The sequence below is a fragment of the Musca autumnalis genome, unplaced genomic scaffold (genome assembly GCF_047663935.1).
Source record: "Musca autumnalis isolate F117 unplaced genomic scaffold, ASM4766393v1 scaffold_2, whole genome shotgun sequence".
Taxonomy (NCBI): Eukaryota; Metazoa; Arthropoda; class Insecta; order Diptera; family Muscidae; genus Musca; species Musca autumnalis.
In genome coordinates, this window is record NW_027411755.1 from 110,313,599 (window position 1) to 110,341,208 (window position 27,610).

General features: G+C 35.5%; 1 protein-coding gene across 18 annotated transcripts in view; it reads right to left on the reverse strand.

Annotated features, from left to right (window-relative positions):
• The window catches only part of Samuel (SAM-motif ubiquitously expressed punctatedly localized protein), a 126,252-nt gene that overhangs the window by 40,074 nt on the left and 58,568 nt on the right, over window positions 1-27,610 (reverse strand). For all 18 annotated transcript variants that reach the window (XM_073968756.1, XM_073968753.1, XM_073968754.1 and 15 more), the window contains 3 exons: window positions 4,934-5,215; window positions 4,462-4,843; window positions 3,765-4,385 (listed from right to left, as the gene is read on the reverse strand). In XM_073968756.1, the coding sequence (XP_073824857.1) occupies window positions 3,765-4,385; window positions 4,462-4,843; window positions 4,934-5,215 (1,285 nt within the window). The remainder of the gene's footprint in view (window positions 1-3,764; window positions 4,386-4,461; window positions 4,844-4,933; window positions 5,216-27,610) is intronic.

A 27,610-nucleotide genomic window follows, 5' to 3' on the forward strand; every position in this document is an offset into this window, starting at 1 on the left:
TTAGTTGACTTTGTTTTCCATATGTGATTTTAACGGCACCACAAAGCCGCTGAATGACAGAGCAAACAAATGTTTGTATGTCGTTTGTTGAACTTCAACAACAGTAATTTACATACACACAGAACGCCCACATTGGACGTTTGGCATTTGTGGTGTCAAACCTATTCACCACCATCATTGATCGCCCTTTTGGAAGACACGAGTCATACGTTAAGTCCGTCGTATGAACTAGTACATCAACTTAATATGTGCAAACAAACATATATATCGTGAAAGAAACCCAAAGAAACTGCACCAACGCAACTTAGAGAAAAAAATAAAACCTGAAGTGAACTGATTTGATTTCAGACGCTTACTCTTTTTTATATTTTTCATACATACGTTCAAAGTTTACACTCTTAATGTCAGCTAGTCATTCAATAGATGTGCTGTCGTTGTTCTGGATGCAAATAGAAAAATAAAAGAACCTGAGTTGGCGATGAAATCTGGATGACATGGGCGTATGTGCGCTCGTTTGTATAAGCATGTTAGTTAGTTGTTCAATGACTTTTAACATTTTAGAGGTATTTCAGCTATACCGTGACATTGTATCGCTGTTACTGACGATGATGAACTGGATCAGTGTGTACCACTCAGTGGATCCCAGGTCGAAAGTCTCCGTCAAAAGTGGAAAACATGAAAAGTGTACAAAATTGTTCGATTGGCTTTTCAGTAACGTTACCACCACCATCAACTGCAAACTTGTTGTAGATTGAAGACTTTTTTATATTGCATCCTGTTTGTTAATGGCTGCCATAAAAGTGTTGCTGCTCCAGTTTTAATTAGGCGTCCCCGAGATTGGTGCTTCTTCAACGCATTGCGTTTGCAAATGATGTTAGCTAGACAAGTTCACATTGACATTGCTAGTCCAAATAGACTTAACAATTGTATTGTGTGTGTGGAGCTTTGAATGTGAGACCTTAGGCGGTCATGCATGTTTGTAGTGTCGAGTTTCATATTTCGACCCTGTTGTTTGTTGTCAATGCAATGGGAGGAAATCCTATACCATCGGTATATGCTCGTTCAAGCTTAGAAAAGGTCGCGAAAGTAGTTTATATTAAAAGTCAATAAACCTTTTGTCATCCAATAAATGCAAGTTATTTGAATACACAAAATTCTACAACTTATGAACTGCTAAATATTGTGCCGACAAATATGAAATATTGTTATTTATCTTAAAGACAATAGAATGAAATTGCCTAATTGTGTTTCTATAGAACGCCAAAACTATTCAAAGGTAAGATAAACAAAAACGCAAGTTACCTCCTTATTTCAGGAGATTGGACACATTGCATATTGTCAAGCAAACTCCAAAGACAGTGGTATGAGTTAGAAAATACTTTACAATATAATAATAATTCTTCCACAAACATCTTAGAAGGGACAAGGGGGACATCTCTCACATCAATATGTCCACTCCGACTTAAATTAGATTGGACTTGGCGATAATCAGTGGGTCCCATGATTATCGCCGAGTTCAAACTGAATGTATTAACCCATGCATGTATTCCAGAGGGATTTTTTTTTACGCGAGGAATATTCAAATATCCGCCACTAAATCTACGGCGACTCTGTTCGCCACATGGACGACACAGTTGTCATGGTCGTTGTTAGCAGAATTCCGACAACAATCTACCCTTGGACCATTTACACGAGGAGGCAAAGATTCTTCCAGTACAGCAACACAATGAAATGTTTTCGTTGCAGTAATAGCTTGGGTGAGAGCCATCCCAATCACCATCTTGTGGGTACGCCCAACATACCCAGGTACATCAAGAAGGATCTTCACGCACTAGAGAGCGAGGTCCATCGATACAGGAGAGAACCCCTACATCAACAAGCATATCAAGCGGGTTTAAATAGTAGTCACACGGATGCAGTTGCTAAGGCCATTAGCAAATATAGTGTGAATAAAGTCCTCGGAGTATATCTCTCATCTATCGCAGCTGAGGAGCGTCAACTGCCACGTCAAACCAGTGCAGTTTTGGCTCAACTACAGTCGGGATATTGCAGTCGCCTAAATTCCTATAGGGCAAGGATGGATGCCACCGTGCAAAACATCTGCCCAGCTTGCGGCACAGGCCCGCACGACACAATAACCTTTTCAACTGTCCTGCAAACCTACTCAACTAACTCCAGTAGATCTGTGGTTACATCCCATCGAAGCTGCCACGTTCCTGGTACTGGAGATAGACCCAGAGCCAGATTAAGCATGTAATGAATGAATGTAAAATTTTTAAGAAGTAACCTATTATTTTGCAGCCTATTAGTAATGCAGAAGGTAGCTTGTTTACATAACTTTGTAATGGGTTATTCTGCTCATGTGGCCCGAACTTTTGCTGGGAAGACATCACTTGTGGAGAAGTTTTATATAGCTCAGATACTCAGGAAATGCTGCCAACATTACGCTGAGGGGTATAATTTACCGATTGCTACAGTTTTGGGTGACAAATGCTTCAGATCAGTTTTAATTCTTTGTGAGCCTATACGGCAAAACATGCCATGGTGATTGGAAGTCGTCTGAATTTTATTGTAATTGTTATATTGGAAATATCTTTCTTTACATCTTATCCAAAGTTCCATGATACTGATATCGGTGGACAACTTTTATATCTACATTTGTATATATATACGTCCGTGTATGAGTGTTATGTTGGTGTTGATTCTCCATGTTTTCGAAAAGAGTCAAAGTTTTGTTCACCTTTTCTCACCATTCGAAATGACATTGTGCGAATTTGTGCATGCGGAACAACATCATGAAATTGGAGCAACTTTGCAAAGGTGTGACATTGGCTAGCGTATACTCACGAGCATTGTGTTGGTGTCTAGCATTTAGACATATTATGCGAATGTGTGTGCATAGATGGATGTACAAAGTTTTCGCTCATGTTGCCCGCCGTTAAAACCAAAGGCCATTACTTGTCAATGTGGCTGGCTTTTGTGTGCTTCAAATGCCATTGTGACCATAAATTTAATATGTACGTCTTTACAAAGAGTATCCGTACGCTGAAAGCTGAGGTAGACAGTTAGGTAGGTAGGATGGTGGCAGGCATGTGATATACTTATATTTACTTTTGTCCATGCAGCAGTTGATAAAGTCTAATGGTTTTAAATAACTATCGCAGATTGTGAGCCGATTTTCTGGTTTCAGTGTTATTAGAGAAAACCAGACTATGGTATGTGAGCGATAGCATTGGAGCACCTCGGTCTTGGTCAGTTTGTTGGCCTATCTACCAACAATGTAAGAAATACATGTGGGTAAATGCTTCATCTCAGAGGTTATTTACTCAAGCATGCCGAGATGCATCTAAAGGCCAACGAGCTACGATAGTATAACTTGTTTTAAAATAGATCAGATAGTGTATTCTATCAAGCAACCTCCCAACTCTCATTACGCTAGGTTCAAGAAATATAAGTACATATGTTCCGCATTTGATGTGTGGACTAAATAACAAACACCACTGAGAAATCATCATTGATAATTGAAAAGAAAACGACAAATTCATAAAGGCGAATGAATCCAAGAAATGTGACATTTTTGAAATTTCTCGAAGGAAAATTTTTTACTGGAAATGTGTGAACAATAAACAACTGAGCTAAACGCGTTAATTAAGAATTGTGGCCGCTTCATTACATTCAATTGCATGGAATAAAATAGTTTGTACCTTTTTGTCTAATTGATTTTAGTATAGAAAATATTTTGCAACAAATCATTTTATACATACCTTAACATACTCGGCACAGATATCTATACTTCCAACAAATTCACAAACATCGTCCACTGTCCACGAATTGACTTCTTCGCTGTGTGCCTGACACTGACGCGTATTTATGCTACCAATCACAGTGGAAACAGTCGTTGCTGATCCTATTGCGTTTGGACTTGATGTGCGATTACTGCGGGGCGGGGGAGATGGCGATGTGGTAGTGCTTGACGTTGAGTTACGTCGTTTTATCGTTGCATCTAAGAGACCATCGGAACTACTTTGGCTTGATGTATTGGACTCGGTTTTTAAACGTTTAGACGCTGGCGGTTGTGAGCTGAGGTCCAGTGGTGAGGCATTTCTTTTATCTCCAGCATTCTTACTGAGAGCAGCATTGGCCGCACTAGATGTGGTATTAGTTAAATTAGTTGAACGTGGTGGACTAGATTGGCTTGAGACCTGTTGTTGGTGTTTCTGCACTTGAGCTGAATATAACAAAGCGGGGGATACAAATTGGGCAGCTTGCTGTAGGGCCACATTTAAACTGGGACTTGGCGAGGGAGAAGCATTCGAAGAACTTCGTTTGGAAGATTGGTTCATTTGCAAAATGTTTTGCATTTCATTCTCTTTAGCCGCTCGTGCCTAGAAGTAGGGAATATATGTACATTAAAAACAAAAAAAAAAAAAAACTTTGAAATTATTATATTGCAGTACTTACCAACGTTATTAACGCTTGTGTGCTGCTCATATCGATGAGGGGTGGTAAAATGCCTTGAGCAAAGGGTAAGCTTGAGAGGAAGGATGTCATGAAAGGTGAAACACTGCCACCAGTGGCTGTATTGGCAGCGGCAGCAGATGCAACTGCGGCTGCCATTTGACTTTGTTGCGATTGGGTGAGGGAAGTATCGCCCGGCGATAATGCTCCCGATGATAGAGGCGGAGGTGGAGGCAGGGTGGTTGTTGTCGTAATCGAAATTTCCTTACTAATCGCAGTTGACGGTGGGGGGTGATAGGATGTTTTCGAGGTGGCCGACGATGTCTTTTTGGTTGCATTGTTTGTAGTTGTTTCAAAAAATGGTTGACGCCTAGAATTACTGGAACTGGGAAAAATAATAAAAAATGGGATAATTACGTCAATGACATTTTTAGTTGAATGTTGATACAAAAAACATGCTTCCGATAACACTTACTCTGTGGGATTCGAATTGTTGTACTTTGCCGCCAAGCATCTCATGAAGTCGGAATAGTTGCGCGTTGAAAAATCGCTTGGTAGAGCAGATGCTGAATTGTTTATCGCAGAAATGGGGAAATTTATGTTGTTCTGACGACCAGATGATGATGATGCTTGCTGGATGCTGTTTAACAAATTTGTAGAGAGATTATGCATAGGTACCACAGTGTCGGACGGACTGCTGTGGACCGAATGTTGCGGTGATGGGCCACGAAATGATGATGGCGTGGTGCTTCGTGATCTAAAAGAGACAAAATAAAACGTAAAAAAATTAGGATATTTTTATGTTTTGGATTGAAGAAGGTCGTAACAAGGGAACAAATTGTATTTTGCTTTTCGAAATAGTCAGGGATTAATCCCATTGTCGTTCTTTTGATATTTTATTAAAACAAGTTTAATTTATTAGTGGAAACAAGTAAGAACGGCGTTAAGTTCGGCCGGGCCGAACTTGTTATACCCTCCACCACAAGTTGTATTGAAGTAAAATGGAATAATTAGTTTCCTTTCGTGTATGAAGAAGACTTAATACTAAATTTCAGCAATTTCGGTAAAACAGTGTGAGACACTATTCTATGGGGGCTATTTCAAAACGTCGATCTATACAGAAACATTTCTGACGAAAAGTTTTTAGGCTCAACGAAGACTAAATACCAAATTTCCTATATTTCGGTAAGAGAATGTGGCTAAAACTAAAAAAATACCGAAAATCAAGAAGTAAGCTTCTTTGGGGATATAGGAAGACGTGGACCTGTACTGATAATACTCTTCTGGAATATTTTATAACCCTTGGAAGACAAAATAACGAATTTCAGCCATTTCGGGTGGATATTGACGTCACAATCTTCAGTATTACGAAAATCCGGAGGTACCGTTCTATGGGGGCTATATCGAAACGTGGACCTATACCGACGAATTTTAGTCAGAAATGGGGCAATATGAAAGCGTGGACCTGTACAGACATATTTCTGGCGAACAGTTTTATATCACATTGAAGACTAAATACCAAATTTCATCAATTTTGGTGGAATATTGAAGACACAACCTTCAAAATACGAAAAATCGGGAGGTACCTTTCCATGGGGGCTATATGAAGGCGTGAACCTATACCGACAAATTTAAAGGGGAAGTTTGAGTACCCCCAACGAAGTCTAAATACCAAATTTCAGCCATTTCGGTGGAATATTGAGGCCACAACGTTCAAAATACCGAAAATCGGGAGGTACCGTTCTATGGGGGCTATATGAAGGCATAGACCGATACCGACAAAGTTCTGGGGGAAAGTTTTATACCACCAACGTAGACTAAGTACCTAATTTCAGCCATTTCGGTGTGATAATGAAGCCAAAACCTTCAAAATACCGAAAATCGGGAGGTACCGTTATATGGGGGCTATATGAAGGCATGGACCGATACCGACAAAATTCTGGGGGAAAGTTTGATACCGCTAAAGAAGACTACGTACCAAATTTCAGCCATTTTGGTAGGATAATGAAGCTAAAACCATAAAAATACCGAAAATCGGGAGGTACCGTTCTATGGGGGCTATATGAAGGTGTGGACCGATACCGACAAAATTCTGGGGGAAAGTCTTATACCCCTAAAGAAGACTACGTACCAAATTTCAGCCCTTTTGGTAGGATAATAAAGCTAAAACCTTAAAAATACCGAAAATCGGGAGGTACCGTTCTATGGGGGCTATATGAAGGTGTGGACCGATACCGACAAAATTCTGGGGGAAAGTTTTATACCCCTAAAGAAGACTACGTACCAAATTTCAGCCATTTTGGTAGGATAATGAAGCTAAAACCTTAAAAATACCGAAAATCGGGAGGTACCGTTCTATGGGGGCTATATCAAAACGTGGACCGATATATCCCATTTTCAATACCAACCATCCTGCAAGTAATAAAAACTTCTGTACCAAATTTTGACTCTCTATCTTTAAAATTGCGAGCTGTATCTTGATTTCAACAGACAGACAGACGGACGGACGGACAGACGGACATGGTCAAATCGACATAGAATTTTATGCTGATCAATAATATATATACTTTATAGGGTCTCTGACGAATATTTCGATGTGTTACAAACGGAATGACAAATTTAATTATACCCTCCATATGGTGGAGGGTATAAAAATAGCGATATTTACCAAGGGGTAAGGCAGAGAAGACTATAGTTTCGGATCTCGCCACAGATCCTCATCAGTTTTTTTTGCTATATTTTCGTTCAATTTGAATTACAAATTCACTTCAACTTTTTTAAAACTTGCATCTCAATACATTCACATTTTCTTCCGTTCCCCCTTGACGACCATGGTATATTACTTTTTCATATTATTTATTATTATTATTTATGGCCTGTTTCGCTAAGACGATTCGAATTCGATCGAACTACTACCAAACTTCTGGGAAAAATGTTTGAATTGTTTTTATTTTCAATCAAAGAAGCATTTCCTACAACAACATGAGTTTGGTAGTAAACTGAACGAATTTTAATTCGAATCGTCTTAGAGAAACAGGCCATTAATTAGGTACCGAAGAAGTAGACCGTTAGAGTACATATTGGAACCTCATATATGTCTGAAAGAAATTTCACGATGTGAAAGGTATAAACCAAATTGATTACTCCCTTCAACAGTTATCGTGCGCACATTTTTTCCGAACATTTTTGAACTTTTGTGGAGGAGATACCTGAAGGAGTGGCCCGATATGGCTCATCTTCGAAGTTAAAATAAGTTCGGGCAAACTATTACGATGGTAAAATTTTGGACCCAATCTGCAGGTCCGTTCGAGAGTTATCGTGTGCTCCAACCACTACACTTGGTGACATAGGCGTTTTTACAACTTCGAGCTATTTTCTCAGGAAGTATGGATTTGCCCCTGATAAAACTTTTACTGCCGCAATGGGGCATAGCGCATACCATTTGTTACAATAAAATCAAAGCGATTCGAGAGCCTGTCCTAAACTGAACTTTTCCGAAATTTTGTGTGTGAGGTACCCGAAGGAGTGGACCGATGGGGTCTACATTGGAACCTCATCTATGTCTGGTAGAAAGTTCCCGATACGTAAAGAATGGACCAAATCGGTTACGACCTTTAAGAGTAATCGTTCGTACAATTTTTCTGAACATTTTCGAATTTTTGTGGGGGAGGTAACTGAAGGAGTCGAGCGATATGGTCCATCTTCGAACTCTTTCATTGATATGAGAGAAGTCTTCCTTTGTTTCTTATGGGATGTTTGTAGAACAATTATTATTAAATCCATTATTTCGATGAGGCACATTTTGTCCATATGAAAGTGTGTATAACCTCGTTAGCATTAATGCTGAAGGTATAAAAGGCATAAAAAATGTATTCACGTATTCAGGTCGGCAACATATGTATATGGGGATATATCAAAATGTGGACCTATGTTTTTGTGGGGAAGTTTTGTGAACACTGGGAACCTCAAATGTCGAATTGCAGATACTTGGGTCAAAAATTGTGGCTAAAATCCAAAAAACCGATAATCGGGAGGTACCGTTGTATGGTGGCTATACCATAACATGGACCTATGTTAACAGTTTTTGGTGTAGATATTTTGTGACCACTGGTAACCTTAAATGTTCAATTGCAGGTAGTTTGGTCAAAAAATGTATTTAAAATCCACAAAATTCCGAAAATCGGGAGGTACCGTTTTATGGGGGCTATATCAAAACATTTACCTATGTTGACAGTTTTTGGTGGAGATGTTTTGTGATTACTAGGAACCTCAACTGTCAAATTACAGGTAGTTAGGTCAAACATTTTAGCTAAATTCTCAAAATACCGAAAATCGGGAGGCACCGTTATATGTGGGCTATACCAAAACATGGACCTATATTGACGGTTTTAGTGGAGATATTTTGTGACCACTGGGAACCCCAAACATGAAATTACAGATAGTTCGGTCTAAAAATTTAGCTTATGTCCCCAAAATACCGAAAATCTGGAGGGACCGTTATATGTGGGCTATACCAAAACATGGACCAATATTGACGGTTTTTAGTGGAGACTCGGGTGCAAAAATATAGCGCTCTAGCTCAATCATTGCGAACGCCAGAGTGATTACAACAGATAGACGGACATGGCTAGATCATCTTAGAATTTTATCCTGATCAAGAATATATATACCTTATATGGTCGCAAGTGATTAGTTCGATGTGTTACGTACAGAAAACCCTCCATACTATGGTGAAGGGTATAAAAATAAACATAACCTGTCAGTTAGCAAACAAAAACCTTTTAAAAATATTCATCGCTCTTGAGTGATATGTGTTAAATTTGAGTAGTGATTAGTAGTACATGATGTATGTTTGAATACTTAATTGCGAGGCTTGTTTGTAATGTTGCAGAAGATAGAGTAATGCTTGCGTGTAGCTTCCTAGTTTGAAATAATAGGAACCAATCTTTCTCGCGTTTTATTTGGTAAACACATCACGATGAGCTTTTATAGAACTTTAAGATTGTTCCATTTTCTCAAACTTCAACATTATTTACTCATAACTGTCATTTTGATTGAATTCTTCACTTCTTGATCTATTAATTTCAAAAATTACTAATTAAGCCACCAAGTCGCAGAAGTTTATTGTATGCGATCGAAACAGGTTTGGACATTCGGCATGAACTCGACTTTGCGGCTTTTGACCTCTAAAGATCGCATAAAATACTCATTTCCATAACTAAAGAACAAATCATAATTTTATGTGGCAGGGTGGAGCTTGTATATAATCTCTTTTTATGACTGCTGTCTTCCATAGCAGGTTCAATAAAAAAGAACATCCATCCAACGAATTATCTTAATTTTATGGAATTTTTGCAATTTTATGGTGCCAGACAGAACGTCTATTCATTTTGGTAGTTTTGTGTAGGTGTTTTATGGAAAGTTTTTGTTTTAAAATGTATAAGAATAAGTTCATTGTTTCAATTGTTTAGTATGAAATATACACATTTTTTCAAACAGACTTTAATTATTGACATGTTCTTAAATTTATATTAGAAAGTTAGGTGTCGATTGTTTTTTTATTCTCTTGCATTCAGTCGTTGAGGAGACGTCAACGAAAGCACACAAGCACGGAGGTTTTCTTTATGTTGTACTTGAATAGTGCTTGTAAATTAGAAATAAAACATCAAATTTATCAACTAATCAATTTCATATCCACTTTAAAATATTTTGTTGTTATTCAAACAATTGAATTACAACAAAATATGGACTCAAGCTGAAATAAACACAAAGATGTTTTTAATTAAAATTATTTCTTTGAATTAATTATTAGAAACAACAGTTTTAAATTTTATGCTCAATCGGAGAGTAAATTTGGTACTCTTACCACTACAGTCACACGTATTGTTTTGTGCATCCCTGGTCTATACCATGTATAGGCACCACTATACATGAATTGTGTACGGCCTCACGCATACGACACCGAGAGCGTAAATTTCGATCTATCCACAAAAATCGTATGCGTTAATGCAGGGGCGCTCAGAATAGTTGGTGTATTAGTAGTGGTAAAACGATCTCCCCCGACAGCACAACCTTCTTCATTGACTGCTGAGCGAAGACTGAATGGTGGTTGTTCTGTTGTTACTCTCATCAAGGGCACATGTGCCCCTTTTTGCCTGATGCTGGTCTATACACAAATAATTCTAACAAAATCGTAATTCGATAAACGATTTGATCTCCTCACTCTGGTCTGTCTGTCTCCAAGTCATATCTGGTCGGCCCATTTTGCGGGATACCGCTCTAGCGCTAATATCACATCAAATCGAATTTTACTTTTATAACCTCTTTATATTTATCCGCATAAAAGCAGCGTTCTTAACTGCCCTTGTCATGACATTAAGATTGTTCTATGAGGAGTAGTGAGGGAAAATATCTTTAGACCCACGGTCGACAAGTTCAGCCTTCACGACGTAACATCCAACAACAGAAAGAGGCTGATCGATCTTGCAGCCGCAAAAACATCCTAGTGAGGAGCACCAGGCGGAAACAAGGCCACGTGGATGTCCTCAAATGGGAAAACCAGAACTAGATCAATCATGTTGTGATAGACGGAAGAGGGGCGTCCATCAGTTCGGACCATTCCCTTAATATTACACACTCGTCTTAATATTGCGGGAATAGTGTGTTCAGACACAGAACGGAAGCTGGAAGACGACACTCCTTGTCTTGATAATGTAAAAGAGCAATGGCAAAGAATATCCCACTCTCTTCATACTTCCGTAAAATCTATAACTGGATACCAAAAACCAACACCTAACATTTCATGGTACGATTAGAAGTGTCGTAAGGCTACAGTAGAGAGGAACGCGGCATAAAGGGGAACCATGCAAAAACATCTGGAGAAGAGGAAAGAATATAAGCGCATTTTAAGGAGAAAGATAGAACCAGTGAAAGCTGAGCGTTGAAAACTCGTGATGTTCAGGAGTAAGAATGAAGTACGAAAATTTTACCCGAGTGTAAAACATCAAATTGAAGGGTATGTTGCAGGCACATTCTCCTGCAAAGACAATAAAGGGAACCTGGTAACTGATACAGATAGCGTACTGAGGATTTGGATGGATCTTTATATCAAGCTTTTGGTATCGAATATTGGCAGCAATGACGATACCCCAGGCGAAACCCCAACCGACAGCGTTGAGTGTTTGCCACCTAGCAAAAGTGAGGTCAAGACATCAATTAATCGGCTGAAGAAGCAGGCTACCGAACTATTTCAAACCGGATAAGGGGTATTTATCAGTTGATTAGCAAAATTTTGCTAGATGAATGCATACCCAACGATTGGAACATCATTATTTAACACCCTGCTGGAAAAGGTCACACAATATGCTAATGTACACTAGCGGTCATCTGAATAGGTTTGAATTTTTTTCTTTTTATATATAAAAGTCGGCGATATCATGCCCCTTTGAGTTAAATTTGAATTACAATTTTCTACTTTATTGTCGTCGATTAAACATTCTTCCATACCAATTTTCGAACATTTATGATACATGTGGGCAACTATGGTGGATTTGTGAGCATGATAATGCATAAATTTTTACTGCAAGGTTAGTTAAAAAATGAAACTTGAACTAAAATACCAACTATTTTCAATGACCTTTCTAAATTATCGATCCTAATAATATGGCTACACTTGGTATTTGCTTTCAGACAATTTTCGAAGCTCAGAAGAGATCTAACGAAATCAAAAAGTCATTTAAAGCAAGTTTATAAAACGTTTTTGTTTGAATATTTCTTGATTTTATCTGAAAGTTCTTGGTAACTTTTCCATGTTGAGAATTGAACCCACGTTCCAAATAAAGCGGGTCAAATTTGTTGTAGGCTTTATCAGAATGTTCCATTTTACTAAACTAAACCAAAAAACTGCGCAATATTTGCTTGGGTAGTACAATTTTTCAATTTTTTTTGATTCAAACCTATTCTGATGATCGCAAAAATTGGACACTTTTTTGTACATTTTTTATTATAAATGGGATATTTTCCGAAAATATGGCAACACCGTCAAGTTTTTTCTTGGGAATGTTGGCATAGTATAGGACTCTCAAAAACTAAATAGTATTGATCTGCAATACGAACACATCAGAAGATACCTTAACATATAAAAAGAAAAAAATTCAAACCTATTCAGATGACCGCTAGTGTATATACCACTGTGGACGTCGAAAACTACGAATTTGAAGTAGTTAATGACTTTATTTACCTCGGCACTGGCATAAATAAAACAAACAACATCAGTTTCGAGAAGAATAATATTGGCCAACAGGTGCTACTTTGGTCTAAGTAAACAATTTAAAAGCAAAACGAAACAAACATTACACTGTACCAGACGCGAAAAGCGAAAGCAGATGAAACAGAACTTGGTGTGTTTGAGACAACAATTTTTAGAAATATTTATGGGCCAAAATGCGTTGAAGGTGAATACCGGGGTCCAGGGACGTACGCACATAAGCTATTATTTGGCATTTTGGGTTTAGTTTAAAAAACTCCATCTGATACCCAATGGTTGTTGTTCCGGCTTATTTATATCTTAATTGTACGAGTATATTTTTTGTTTTATTCGACCTTTTTGGTTTATTAATAAGTTGGGAATTAATTGTACGAGTAGATATTTATGGACTCGATGACATTAAAATTTTTCCAAGGACTATGCCCAAGTACTAATCACATCTGTCGGCACAGCGGAGGAAAACTTATGAAAATTCATAACTTTTGTTTTCTCGAAAACAAGTAAAACATATCAGTCGGGTTTTCCGACAAATTTCTTGGCCTTTTTTGGACGTATAAACTTTCGGACAAAATAACGAAACATTTGGAGTATACAACTTCACGACTGTGGTACTGCGAACAAATGCTTATGATGTATGAGCACATCATCAATTTGACTTCGATAAAAGCCTAAAAGTTTTGCACTTTTGTGGAGAAGATACCTGAAAGAATGGACCGACATAGTCCATTTTAGAAGTCATTCCTTTTGATAGTTATCCTGTCAAGACGACATTTTAGGTGTTCACCGTAAGATTTCGGTCTTTTGGACCATTATGTCAGGAGGCATAGATTTATGCACGAAAAATAGAATATCGCTGTAAACAAGACCGCAAGAAGTACCATTGGTCAAAATGTTCAATAGATCCTCGAACAGCCCTTAAACTATTCTTACGTTCAAATTTTGTGAGGGAGATATCCGAAGATGTTGTCCCATATAGACCCTCTTGGTACTTCATATATGTACGTCCGGATGTAATTTTGGAATGTTCAAAGTTTCGGTAAAATCGGATATTTAAAATTTTATGTGGTAGGTACCTTAAGGACTGAACCGATATAATCTATTTTCGAATCTAATCTATGTCTCGAAGAAATCGATCTAGACCTTCGAGAGATATAGTGCGCACCATTTTAGCGATTCACATTCAACATTCTCCAATAAACGCACAATGTTGTCGAGGTCTTAGCGTTCTAAGTCACTGCCAATCTATCAAACTTCCGAAATGGAAGGCATTACAATTCATGAAGAAACCCCATCTTCGATTGTAAATGTGTATGTATTGGAAAGGTTTCTAGACACAAGACACTAGGTTGGCTTGATAAGTAAAAAGGCTTCAAAAATACTTCATATCTGCAAATTTGTAATAATGGTTGTATAAATAGAAGTTATCAAAATCAGCCTTTGTCTTCTAGCCATTCACATTCAATATGCCTGATAAGCTCAATTAAACCACCAGCGAAACGATCGTAGCATATTGGTTGAGTGTGTGGTGACCTCGCTAAAATTCACTTTTTCAATACAAAACTCCTTAGGTCATGTTAGCTCGATTAAAAATTCAATTAATTAGAAACAATTTGAAGCCTTGTGGGGGAAATGCCCGAAGTAGTGAGCCGATATGATTTAAAGTTTGGACAAAATATTGCGAGATGCAAAATTTTGACCAAATCGGTTGATCCATTCGAAAGTTATCATGCGCTAGAGCCAGACGGACGGACGAACTGGACTAAATCGACTCCAATTATCTGTAGCGGATTTTGTTAAAACATATGAGAAGTCAAAGACCACAACAATAATTTTTTCTCCATTAAATAAATAAAATAGGAATACAAAATTAAACTTCCGCTTTAAAACTTCTATAAAGTGGTTCAGACAGAAGGGGAAGATGCTCCGAAGAAAATACCATATATTAAAAACATTCGATAAGTAGCATAAAAGAAGATCGGGGTGTTGGCAGATCTATTCTATAAATGTCCATTTGTCCTTATTTCGTTTGGCAGCATTCAAACAACAAGAAGTCTTAACATAAATATGCTTTGAGACATTCTAGTGTTAAATATAATCTAGTTTAAAAATTTAAATTTATGTAAAAACTGTCAAATTATAAATACAAATTGTTGACACCACTAATCGTACAGGTAGGTAGATTGGTCGGTAAGGTGGCACCCAAACATTTGAACAAAACTAACAAACTTGTCAGTGTGACATAATAATTTAATTCGTCTCGATTTAATTTGTTCGCCTTTAAATTGATTATATTAATAATTTTTGACGCTTTGGGAATAAGTTAAAAGAAGATTTATGTAAATTTGTTTAAATATTCCGTGGCAGCAGTAGTAACTGTTAGCATTCGAAGTTTATCATTACCACCTGGTTAAATCAAAAATAGGAGTATAACGAAACGACAATAGCGCACTGGTGGCATGTTTTTTTCTTTATATACTAATCTACAGAAAAATTGAAATGTTCGCATTATCGAACGTTGTCAGTAAGACAAAAAAACAAATCAGCAGTCAGTTAGACTTGCGAAAGAAACAGTCCGTGGTGACGTTTATTTTATACCCTAGAGAGTAGCAATTCAGAAAATAAAATTAATACTAAACCGTTGGAAACGCATAATTTTCATTTTAAAATTTAATTTTTGAAAAGACATACTACCTACGTCCGTTTTATATAGATCTTAATGGTCCGGAATTTACACCTTTACACCTAAAGTTGATTGTACTTGAATAAAAAATAAACAATGAAACGTCTTTCTTACTACTAATTCTAAATGTTATGTTTTAATTTAAGAATACTTTGGCCGCTTTAAAAACTGAAACTATGAAATTATTCAATCAATAACTTGTATAATGGTCTCTCCATCCCTGGTGATAGAAAAAATATATTTTGTTGATATTGTAGAATAGTGTAAACTTTGACACAGGTTTACATGTCTCTAAAAGGTGTGCGTATGCCCATAACTCATATTGACTAATTAAAGTGGCCGTATATTTGAATAAATCTAAATGTGGTTCAGAGTGCGAGTTTGTATGTGCTTGACTGTGTGTATGTGTGTGTGCTTATCGCCAACTATAGTGGTATAATTTATAACTTCACGATAATATCGTTTAGCATAATAAGAGCCATTCATATTCCATTGTGACCTATAGTGTGTTTAGACAGACAGTAGGATTAGCATAAATTAACAACTGCCTATCTATATAGACAAAAATACCCAAACATCGATTAAAAACAACGGCATTCACAGACGAACCTTAAAATGATGAGAAGTAAAGAATATTTTGAAATTTGATACAACATCTACATCACATTGTGACAAACTACATACATATTTGAGGAATTGATCATATTTTGCAGATTGATAGTTGAAATAAAAATTGTTTCTTTATATCTCAACAATAGCGAGTTTTGGTCTCCACAATAAACTAATCAAAAGAAATTCATTAATGCTAATAGTGGTTTTTATGATTCTGGATTAGCAAATCGTCTGAATTTTAATATCTCTAGATCTGCAATATCTGCGGCAAGTTTGTGCTTATGATAGTACAGGATATACAGTTTGTCAAGGTAAGGTTTTAAAATATATAAAAACCAATAACAAATTTATTAATTTTTTATTAATTAATTTATGAAAAATGACAAATAATTATGGTAAAACTGTAGGGATTTTTGCAAAAATTAGGTGTCCAATATATGATGTATAACTCACGAAGTACAACGATAATAACCCAAACCAATAAGTAAATGCAGTAAAAAATGTCCAACAAACATTTCTAAATGAATCGAATATTTACAATATTTTCGGTAAATATTCGGAAATCGTAACATTTTATGAGTTTTATTGTTAACTAGCCGACCCGGTGCGCATTGCTGGCCCTTGAAACAGTCTTATGTTACCTTTTCTTAAGTCAGTTATATTTTTCTTGCATCGCTAATTAGTCGCGATCTGCAAGTAACTATAAATAAAAATCTTCAAAAATGTTGGTGTCGATATGCAATTTTAACATACCACCAAAGAGCTGGAATAGTACACACAGAAAAAATGGCCTTTCTAACATATGTCGCAAACATATTTTGCAGCAAACATATATTTGTTTGGGTCCTGCAAACAAATATATGTTTGGGTGGAAGCAAATTATATGTTTGGATGCAAACAAATTATATGTTTGCGTGCAAACAAATTATATGTTTGTGTGCAAACAAATACAAATCCAAAAGCCACAAAAAACAAACACATGCACCAGTGGGCGATTTCTGGGAGCAAGGGAGCGTAAATGTCAACGAGAAAAACACTGAAATGTATGCTCACTTGCTCTCAGCAAGCGCTCACTGGCTATTTCTAACATATATACACATTTATAAACGGTGGTGTTTTTTATTGAAGGGCATAGAAAAAAAGCAAAAGCAGCAACAGACACATAGGTTTGTACATACAAAATTCCAAAGAAATACATAACACATTCTAATGAAAGAAAAACTGAATGAAATAATTTGTAAATAGTCGCACTTTTGAAAAGAAAAAAATATACAGAAACATCGTTGAACGCTTCTCCTTAGTTTTGAAATAAAACACATTTTCCTCAAAGTTGAAATCATCAGCGGGGAATCGGCATCTGAAATCAAATGGTTATGTAATGTAATAAATAAATATGGATGTACCATATTACAAATATACATACATATGGATGTATGTAATTACCAATATTAAATGAGATTTCTTCTTTGTCCAATAAAATAATTCCATTCACCTTTTCGATTCAATTATAAAATGTATTGGGCATTTAATTTTCTAAAAAGCACAATTTCTTTAAGAAAAGACAAAACACTGATTTATTCACTCACTTTACCGTCGTTACTCAACGATGTTCTCTAGAACACTGATGAAAAAAGGCCAACATAATTAATACCATTTTTTTCTTTTCCTCTTCGCTTGCTACGTTGGTTAACAACAACAATGCACTAAACACACGTGTTTTACGCATACACATTACAAAACTTCTGCGTCTACTATTACACCATGCACACAGCTCTTTATTATAAACCAGCATTCCGCAGCTGCGAGAGCCCTGTTGTTACTCTCTCCTCTCCAACCATAAAAAATATGTTCTAACATAAAAACTATGTTGGTACCCAAATATTAAAAATTGAGATATGTTACAAAATGTTGCAAACATATATTTGTTTGGACACAAAAAAAATTATGTTTGTATCCAAACATATATTTGTTTGCAATCAGTCCCCTAACAAATATTTGTTTGGATCCAAACATATTTCTAACATATATTTTTCTGCGTGTATAACTGGAAGTGTTTGTCTGAAATCTAAACGTTAATTGTTTCTTAAATCCTTCAAGAATCGATCTAAAGCTTCTAGGGAATTTTTATGTGCCATCGTACATTCGTAACTTCTATTTAATATTGCAGTACCCTTCATTCAAATGAATGCCCAGTGGCAACTTAACGGCCGAATGAGTCGTCCTTCCACGTTCTTATAATGTATCATATATACCTGATGAAGCTATAGCTATCGATATGTTGCCTACTAATTTAAACACTTGCTTTCCAATAAGACAAAGCTTCGTTATGCAGAACATCTGGTATTTCCATTGATTTGTAACATATTTAAGAAAGTGGGAGTGCTCGGGTCTTATGGCTAAAATATGTACCCAGAGTCGGGGAAACAGGCACGTTCGTAAGTTTTATATATATAGCGCATTAAAAAAAATAGAACACAGGGGATAACCCGCTTCTCCGAAATTTAACAAAATATATGTATATGTAGCCTATTTTCACCATGGGTCTTCGCTTTACATTCTCTGAAATTTTCAGGAAAGTCGGTTCAGCCGATACAAACATTGTCTTTTATATATAAGATAGCAGGGTTTCGGAGTCGGAGTCTACGAGTTGGAATCGATCAATTTTGCTGGTCGGGGAACATTTTAGTCAAATTAATACTTTAAATTTTTGCAAGCAAATTTAAAATTCCACACGCAGAAAAATATATGTTAGAAATATATTTGGATCCAAACAAAGTTATGTTTGAGACTGGTTGCAAACAAATATATAATTGTTTACAACATATTTTAACATATCTCAATTTTATTTGTTTGGGTACCAAACATATTTTTTATGGATTGAGAGAGGATTTTTGTCATAGGACGTAAAAACTGGGCTCTCGATTACATTTTAATAAAGGACTGTGTGCATGGTGCAATACGAGACACAGAAGCGGCGACGGGAGGGTGAAAATGACTGTTTTTGCTTTGGTGGTGTGCAGTGATGCCAGATAAGTTTGGTCGAAAATTTGTGGTGGACAAAATCGTCAAATCGTAAAAAAATTTCTTTTAAAATCGTCAAAAAATTGTCAAATACTATACCTTGTATTTCAGTTCAAATTATTACTGAATTTATTATGCATAAGTTAAAAAAAAAAAAAAATTTAAATAAAGAAAACAATTACCAATCAATAAAACAAGGCAATAAATGCAAAATATGTATGAATATAAATGGTTTAACCACATACATATGTGTATATTATGTGATGAAAAATATTGCATAGTTTTGTGACAAATGACCACCTACGAAACACTGTTTTTAATGGAGCGGTGTTCACTATGGGTCGAGAAGGGCAGTACCGCTTATCATATATTTTTATGGGCTTACTTGCCGCTACTGGGATGTTAGTGGAACAATTATACTATATTATTAAGTATATACAAATCTGTTCTTTAAAGAAGCAATTTTTTAAATTATGAACGTTTTTTTTTTGCCAAAAAAACTCAATTTGTTTTAACAAATTCTGACTTTAAGAGTCCACCCTTTTTTAAAAATCAATAGCCCACAGAGATATGTGATGATCCCCCGGCCGTTTTTTAGATAGAGCGGACACCGCAAAACGCTTTTTACAAACAGTGTTCCGTAGGTGGCCATTTTCCACGGAACTATGCAATATTTTTCTTCAAAAAATTACCAAAGGTAGAAGAAAATTTGCCTCTTCTGAAGAAACAATTATCTGTTAAAAAGTCTATGGGCCATTATTACATGTGTTCTTTTCCTATCTGGTAGATATGAAAACGCAAAATAAACAAATTTCGAGGCATTAAAAATATTATTTTTACATTAGAAGTCAATCCGAAGAAGCTCCACCTTGAGATTCAATCATCACTTTTAGCTTTAAGTTAACCGGAACGCTATAAATCTGTTCGGTGTTCGGTAAAAATACTATAACAAAATAAGACCTATAATAATGGGGGTATATTAATATTAGGCAATTTTCTCTTTCTCGCATCATATATATATATATATATATATATATATATATATATATATATATTTATATATATGATGCGAGAAAGACAGAGAACATTTTTTCTTCTGTTTCTTCAAAACATTCGTTATTTGTTGGACCCGAACATATCTTATGTTAGGGACTGCTGTTCTTATTTGTTTACTGCAAAATATTTTTGGGACATATGTTATCGATCGATTTAGAATTTTCAAGCTGGATCGTTTTTCAATATACGAAAAGAAACTTACAAATATTTTTGAATATTTGTTTTAGATCCCAGATATTCTTGATACACATAGATTATGATCAAGTTACAAGTTTTGTCATTCAAAAATTACATTAAACAGTTCTCTAATGATATTCCAAGAAGATAATGTTCGCACATTGCTAATATTCCAGAACAAAAGCCTGCCCACTTCAAAACCTCTTACACAATGGTTCAAATATCTATAAATCGAATGGACCTTACGTGTCCTCTCCTTGTATTTTTTAATCGTAAATGTTTTAAACGAAAAAGGTTTGAAGTTGAGTATTATAAACGCCGAATGTTCTTTACAAGGAACACCTTAGGAAAAGGCCAATGTATAGGAAAAATTTAAAACTTATGAATATTGTGTTCATATTGACTGTTAGTGAAATTACACTCTAAGTCGACTTCGGAGTCGGAGTCGTGGAAATAAACGATTCCTGCTTCGGATTTAAACAAAAAATGGCTCGAATCCGAAACCCCGATTACCATATGGATCAAAAAAGTATCAAGTCGTATTAGAGGTAAACATTGCCGTACAAACCGCTAATATCTGAAAATTTTATAAATTTATTAGTTCATGGGAATGAGTTGTATTATATTATATGGGTAGTATAATAAAAACAGGGCATGGAATAAAAGGATAAAGAGGCTTGATTAAAATGTAGCAGTTCATATTAGCAATAAATAAGGCCACATAGGTCTCAAACCACACGCAGAGAAGAGATATTGTAGGAGCAATCATATTCATATTATGGTGCCTGACACAAAATATATGATTGAAACAACAATACTTATTTTCAGATTTTTAAAATGCACTATTTTGTTCTTAGAATATGATTGCTCCTACAATATCTCTTCTCTGCGTGCAGACCACTAAAGTTGTTTTTTTTTTTTCATTCAAAATTAATAAATTTATAAGGATACTTCATGAAACAATCCGAAATATTATGTTAGGAAACGAATATTTTTAAAGGAACGTGTGGGGTAGAAATTTCGACAATTTTCAGAAATTGTTACTACAAGTTTGTGTTTTTGTCCTTTTGGGATCTGTTCAAATTGCAAGGAAATAACCCAAAACAACGCCAAATATAAAACCAGCAGAGGCCAGAGGGGTTTTGAACCCTCGTCACCGAAAACATATGCAATAATGTTGCTGCGACGTGTTAGCGTTCAAGCCAAACTCATAACTTCCGAAGGCTGCACTAAAAGGCGTTTGTCATGAAAGTCATAGAGATTGAAAGGACAAACATCCGTCGCTGTAAAAACCCATTGCAATCTGAAAAATCAAATTTCGATGAGAGAGAAGCCACTCCCACAGCCGATATGTCTGATGAGATCCAAAGTAACAGCGAAGTCGGTCACATAATTTGGCGTTGTGTGGGTTCGAATCTTCGGTTTACCTTTTTCACTTGCAAAAAACCATCGATCATTAGGCTCAACACCAACGAGAAATTTAAAAAAAGTCCTCGCCTATATTCGTTTATAAAAATGTACCCAAGATTGAACAAAGAATACCAGTAACCTCAATATCGAACTAAAAAATAATATCATTGTGCGTTGTGTCAAACCTTCACCTGTCACAGGACATTTTGAGCTTTGAAATATAATTTTTTACGTCTGGAGTATTTTGAAATATATTTCTTTTTGTAATTTGATTCTTTATTAACCCCTTCCTTAAGATTTAACAAGTAAAAGTATCAGTCGGTGTGAATTGGAACTTCCAACTACGGAACTCTAAAAAATATGTAATGTTTTTGGAAGTTTTCAGACAAAAATATTACAACTATACGGGTATTTATCTTAACAATTGTGGACGGCCCGAATAAATGCTTAAGTTTTAAGGGGAGTTATCCTGCGCACCATTTTAACTTAAAATTTTGTACCTTCGTTGTTTTTTTGTCTTAATTGTATAAAATTGTTTTAATCAAGATAAAATGATTTGGTTTAATCAGGGCTTCGGAGCCGAGCTATTGTGTGTTCGACTCTGACTCCGGAGTCGACTTCTATGCAATAATTAACATTTATTTTAATTTTTACAAATTTGAAAAAGAGGTCAATAAACAATCCATCTACAACAAAAAATGCATATTAAATCCATATATTTTCTCAGAAATACATAGTAGGTATATGACATGTGAAATAGTCATTTCAGTTACAAATGTTTTGAGCAGTATTGTATATCACCTACTCGCCAACTAAAAACCACATTAACCAGCCCAATATAAGGTATTTCAAGCCACGTCCCAGTTTGGTATCCATACTTGGTACGTATGAGAAAAACAATATATTTTGGGCTATCGTGTAGTAGGAATTACAATATATACCTTGACATAGACATAGTGTCATCCATAGTGGAGGGTACAGAAAAAAATGGTACGGCTAACATAACACGGTTTTTATCTAATTTGAACGATTATGTTTTTTATTGATTTTTTTTTAAAAGAATAAATAATGAAATGTTTAATAGTGATCACGTAGCAGAATGTTGAATAGTAATATGTACACTGGACAAAATAAGTATGTATACAGAAAATATTCTAGAAAAATTAAACAAACCAATATTTTTAGAAACCCGTGAAAGTTAGCCTCATACACAAGGTTCAGTTTTTTTCAAATTTGTTTTAGTCTTAAAATGCATAAATTATTATTTGTCCGCATTCATATTAATAGTATAAATAACTCGTTTTAAGTGAAAATAATAACCGTAAAAAAAGATTTTTGTTTTCATCTAAACCGATGTACGACGCTGAGTGCTGTACGCAGACTTCTTATAACTAATGTATATGAAGGTATTTATTATGCTCGTGTTTGCTTATATAATTTAAGTTATTTTATGTTGTTCTGAATTTAACGCCCTCATGCTAATTAATGATTGACGAATATTTTATTCTCTAGAGTTCATGGTTCGTGTTATGTTGATTAATACCTTAACCTTAGCCTGGTCAAACTCAAGAATGTTGAAAACCGGGCTAACGATTAACTGAATCTGGAATAGCTATAAAACGAACTATATGAGCTTGTAGATAAGATCTATTAATTACGATTCATAACAGAATTGCATTTTGTGGAAATTATATTTTATAGCAGTACTTATTTGAAGAGTATCCTATCCGCAAGCACTCGCCAAGAGTATGCACTAGACTGGTTTTAACTCAAAGGGAAACATCGGTGTAGGAAGTTTTTATGCGACACCCCTCTATAGTGTTTAGTTTTGTTAGATTTTAGGATTGCCAAAGTTTGACCACAATCGGAATATGTTAACACAAACCCAACCCCAAAGTTTCCATAGTAATTTGTATGGCGCCACATTTATTGTCCAATCGAAGAGACTATCTTACCAGACTATTTTACCAGTGGTGGTATAGAAATATTTGTCTTTTGTTAGAGCAAAAAAAAAAAAACAAGTAAAAATGCCTGTCTGCTTTGCCGACAGAGATATGTATACCCTCAGCCAGGGACATCGCCAGAAATGCATCTTGGGGTCGCTACGACGGTGCCTTAGCCTGTGAGAATTGATTATATCAGGAAGGACCACAATTTCCAAAGGATCCGCGAACAGTCCTTTAACTGCACTTAAATAAAAATTTTGAGCTTTTATGAGGTAGGTACCCTAAGGAGTGGACCGATATAGTCCATATTCGAACTTAAACCAAGTTTTGACAAATATTACGAAAGCAAATTTTGGACCAAATTGGTTCTTCCTTTCTAGAGTTTCGTGCCTCTAAACATGGTGCATTGGGGGTTTTTTACTACTTTCGGGCCATTTTTCAGCAAGTATTGACTTGTATTTGGAAAAAAAACTTGTACCATCGTAATGGGGGCAGCGAATTCTGAAACGGATTTCGTTCAAACATACTTGGCGTCAAAAACCATTATTTCGATGAGGCACATTTTGGTCGTATGAAAGTGTATGTACCCTCGTTAGCATAAATGCTGAGGGTATAACAAAGCGATTCGAGAGCAGGTATTAAACTGCAATTTTCCCCAAGTTTGTGTGGAACGTACCCGAAGGAGTGGACCGATAAGTTCGAACTGAACCAAATGTTACAAAGGCAAATCGGTTGATCCGTTCGAGAGTTATCCTGCGCTCCAGCCAGCCAAACAGACGTACGGACATGGCTAAAACGACACCAAATTGTCCAAAACGGATTTCATTCAAACACACTTAGGGCCTGAAACCATTATTTCGATGAGGCACCTTTTGGTCGTATGAAAGTGTACAAAGCCTGCATGCCCCCAAAAAATGAATTTTTCTAGTTAGATCCAGCAAAATTTGACAATCGCTCAAATAAAAGCGAAAAGTTTAAAAGATCTTCACAGACGACGAATCTTGGATCTATGCTTAGGAGCCCGAAACAAAACACGAATCGACCGTTTAGGTCTTCGAAAGCGAGCCAAATCCAAGTAAGCTTGTTCATGTAAGAAGAACTTCGAAGCAAATGTTCGCCTGTTTCTTCGGCAAAACTGACCGTGTGGCGACTATACGGCTTGAGAAATGTAGGACTGTTAATTCTGAGTGGTATACTACAATTTGTTTGCCTAAAGTCTCCTGATAAATTCGAAAAACGAACAAGAGAAGACGAATCATTTTGCATCATGACAATGCGAGCTCTCACACATCGATTCAAACCAGCGCCTGTTTGACCGGACAAAACGTGGAATTAATGAGTTATCCGCGTACAGCCTTGACTGGGGATCCAGTAACTTCATTTGATTCCAGCATATTAAGAAAAAAAGGCGTGGTTAACGGTTTTCGTCGCCAAAAGATGCTGGAAAAGCATTCAAAAACCATGTTATGAAGGTGTCTCAATCAGAGCGGAAAATATGCTTCAACAATTATTTTAGCGCATGAAAAAGTGTACAAATCATGCTGGAGACTACTTAAGAAAACTATAAAACAATTTTTGATGGCAAATATTCACGTTTTCATTGTTAGGCCAGAAAGTTATAGTGCAAGCCTCGAGTATACGAGTATACCCTCCTTAGCCTAAATGCCTAAATGCTGAGGTTATAATAATATATGGTAAAAACCAAATTTCTTCAGCAATTCCATTTAAAAAATTTAAATTTTTTTGCGAGCACATCTATGATTTTTGGTGTAAAGGTTAAGGATTAAGAATTTGGTTTCAAATTCGTTCGCGTTCACAAAATTGGCCGCTGCGCGGAAATATATATAAAAATGTCTTATTTGTTTTTATGATAAAATTTATACATAAATCGCTAACAGCATTCCATATTCCATATTCGTAGATGTTTAAATATTTACTAAATTTATTTTTATTTTCACGTAAAATCAACAAATAATAAAAAAATCTTAAAGTAAATCCCAGAGTCCGTACAAACCTCTAAAAAATAAATTAAAAATATCTGCAGAATCTAGACAATACATATAAAATATGAAACCAAATTTATAGAGATTGGGTAAATAAATTTCATGTAATAGGCATAGGTTTAGAAAATGTAGGTTAAGCCAGAAATCGGAAGGGAGCAAAAAACTTCTTGGCTTTAACTCATTTTTACCAATTTTTCTAATTTTAGTGATCGATATTATGAGACCCCTCCTAAAACACTTCATTTTAAAGAATTTCAATCATACTATACAGAATATGTTACAGTTCGTGAATTCTGAAAGGTTGAAATTCGGATTCAGCGATTGTAAAGCATTTTTGGTTTTTACAATATGTATGTATGTATGTATATTGCTTACAGTACTAATTGACTTATCTAATTTGCTACAAAAAGAGTTACAAGTTTGTGATATCGGTTGTATATTTACAGCAAAATAACTCATTGCAAATATCCTTACTAACCCATCACTAAAATTACTAGCCGATCTTTGGCAACTAAAAGTCGTAACTACTTGTTGTAGTGGCCAAAAATATATACTAATTTCTTGCTACCTGCTCTGTTAAAATAATGGATTAGTAATGACATTTGTAACATGTTTTTTATCCAACAACGTTAAATATGAATTTATGGCGATCGGTTAAAATTATTTTAAATAATTTGTATGGGGCCAAAGTTGAATTTTAAGGAAATAGATCCAGGCCGATCCAATCTAGGCCCATCTATATAGGGCCCAAAATACCTAAAACCGACCAATGATGCATATTGTATGTATTGTGTCAAAATTCGAGCCTATTTTCACAAATTTTTGTAGGATTCGTTTTTTTTTTGCGACAACAATGAATTAATTGGACACTGTTCAATGATGTGATTACAACCAACATATTTTTGTCCATTCGATTCTTATTCTTTCATTTCTAAATCTATTTCATATACATACATATTTATTTATGTAAATTGAATATACTTCAGTATGCTAATCTTGTATACACCGATTTTTTTACCCATCATCATTACTTTGCCATCCATTGTCCAAATTTCAACAATTAATCACCATTTGTCATCTATCCTAACCAAAAATCATTCATTCATATCAACCATGCGCGCTGCTGGAAGTGTTAATTGATATACCATCATTTTAAGCTAGGCTTTCATGTTAATCGTCTTTATTAAATCATTAGTTATCATCGCGCTATGTGTTCGGTGGCATTGTTTTCATATTCTATTTTGTGGTGTTTGTTTGCTTTGATTTATGTACATACAGTTTGTCAAGTAATTGTTTTCGAACTAAGAAAACTAATAATTTTCTGTATTAATTTGTGAAAAATGTATGATAATTGGGATAAAAATGTCGGGTTTTTTGCAAAAAATAGTTGGTAGACATATTAAAGACAAGATAGGATGTATAAATAAAAAATTGACCCACGTAGTCCAACAAAAAATAACGAAAACCCCTAACTACATATAATTCCAGCTGTCAAATAAATGTTTTCGAAATTTAATGGAGGTTCCAAAATAACCCATATTTTTGCAAAATTCTTGAAAATCATGACATTTTATGAATGTTATTCTTAAAAAGGGTTAACTACTAACAAGTATCAACAATATTAGTCATAGAATATCCCTACTAGGAGGGTTACCATATGGACCAAGGGAGTACCAGGTCATATTACATGTAAACAGGGTCTTATAGGTCTTAAACAGGGAATATCTGAAAACTAAGACGTTTTATGAGTTCCTTTAGTTCACTAGGATGGATTGTCATCAACAAAAATAAAGATTACCTTCAGAATAATAAAATCGGGAGGGTTGCCAGATGTACGAAAAATGTACCAAGTTATATAAACAGTAAATGAGACCACCTAAATCCATAACCAGGGCTTAAGATTTGTTTATTTAACTCAAATTGAATTAAGGGATAAGGGAATTCTCCAACATAAATCAAAATATGACTTTAAAGTACAAAA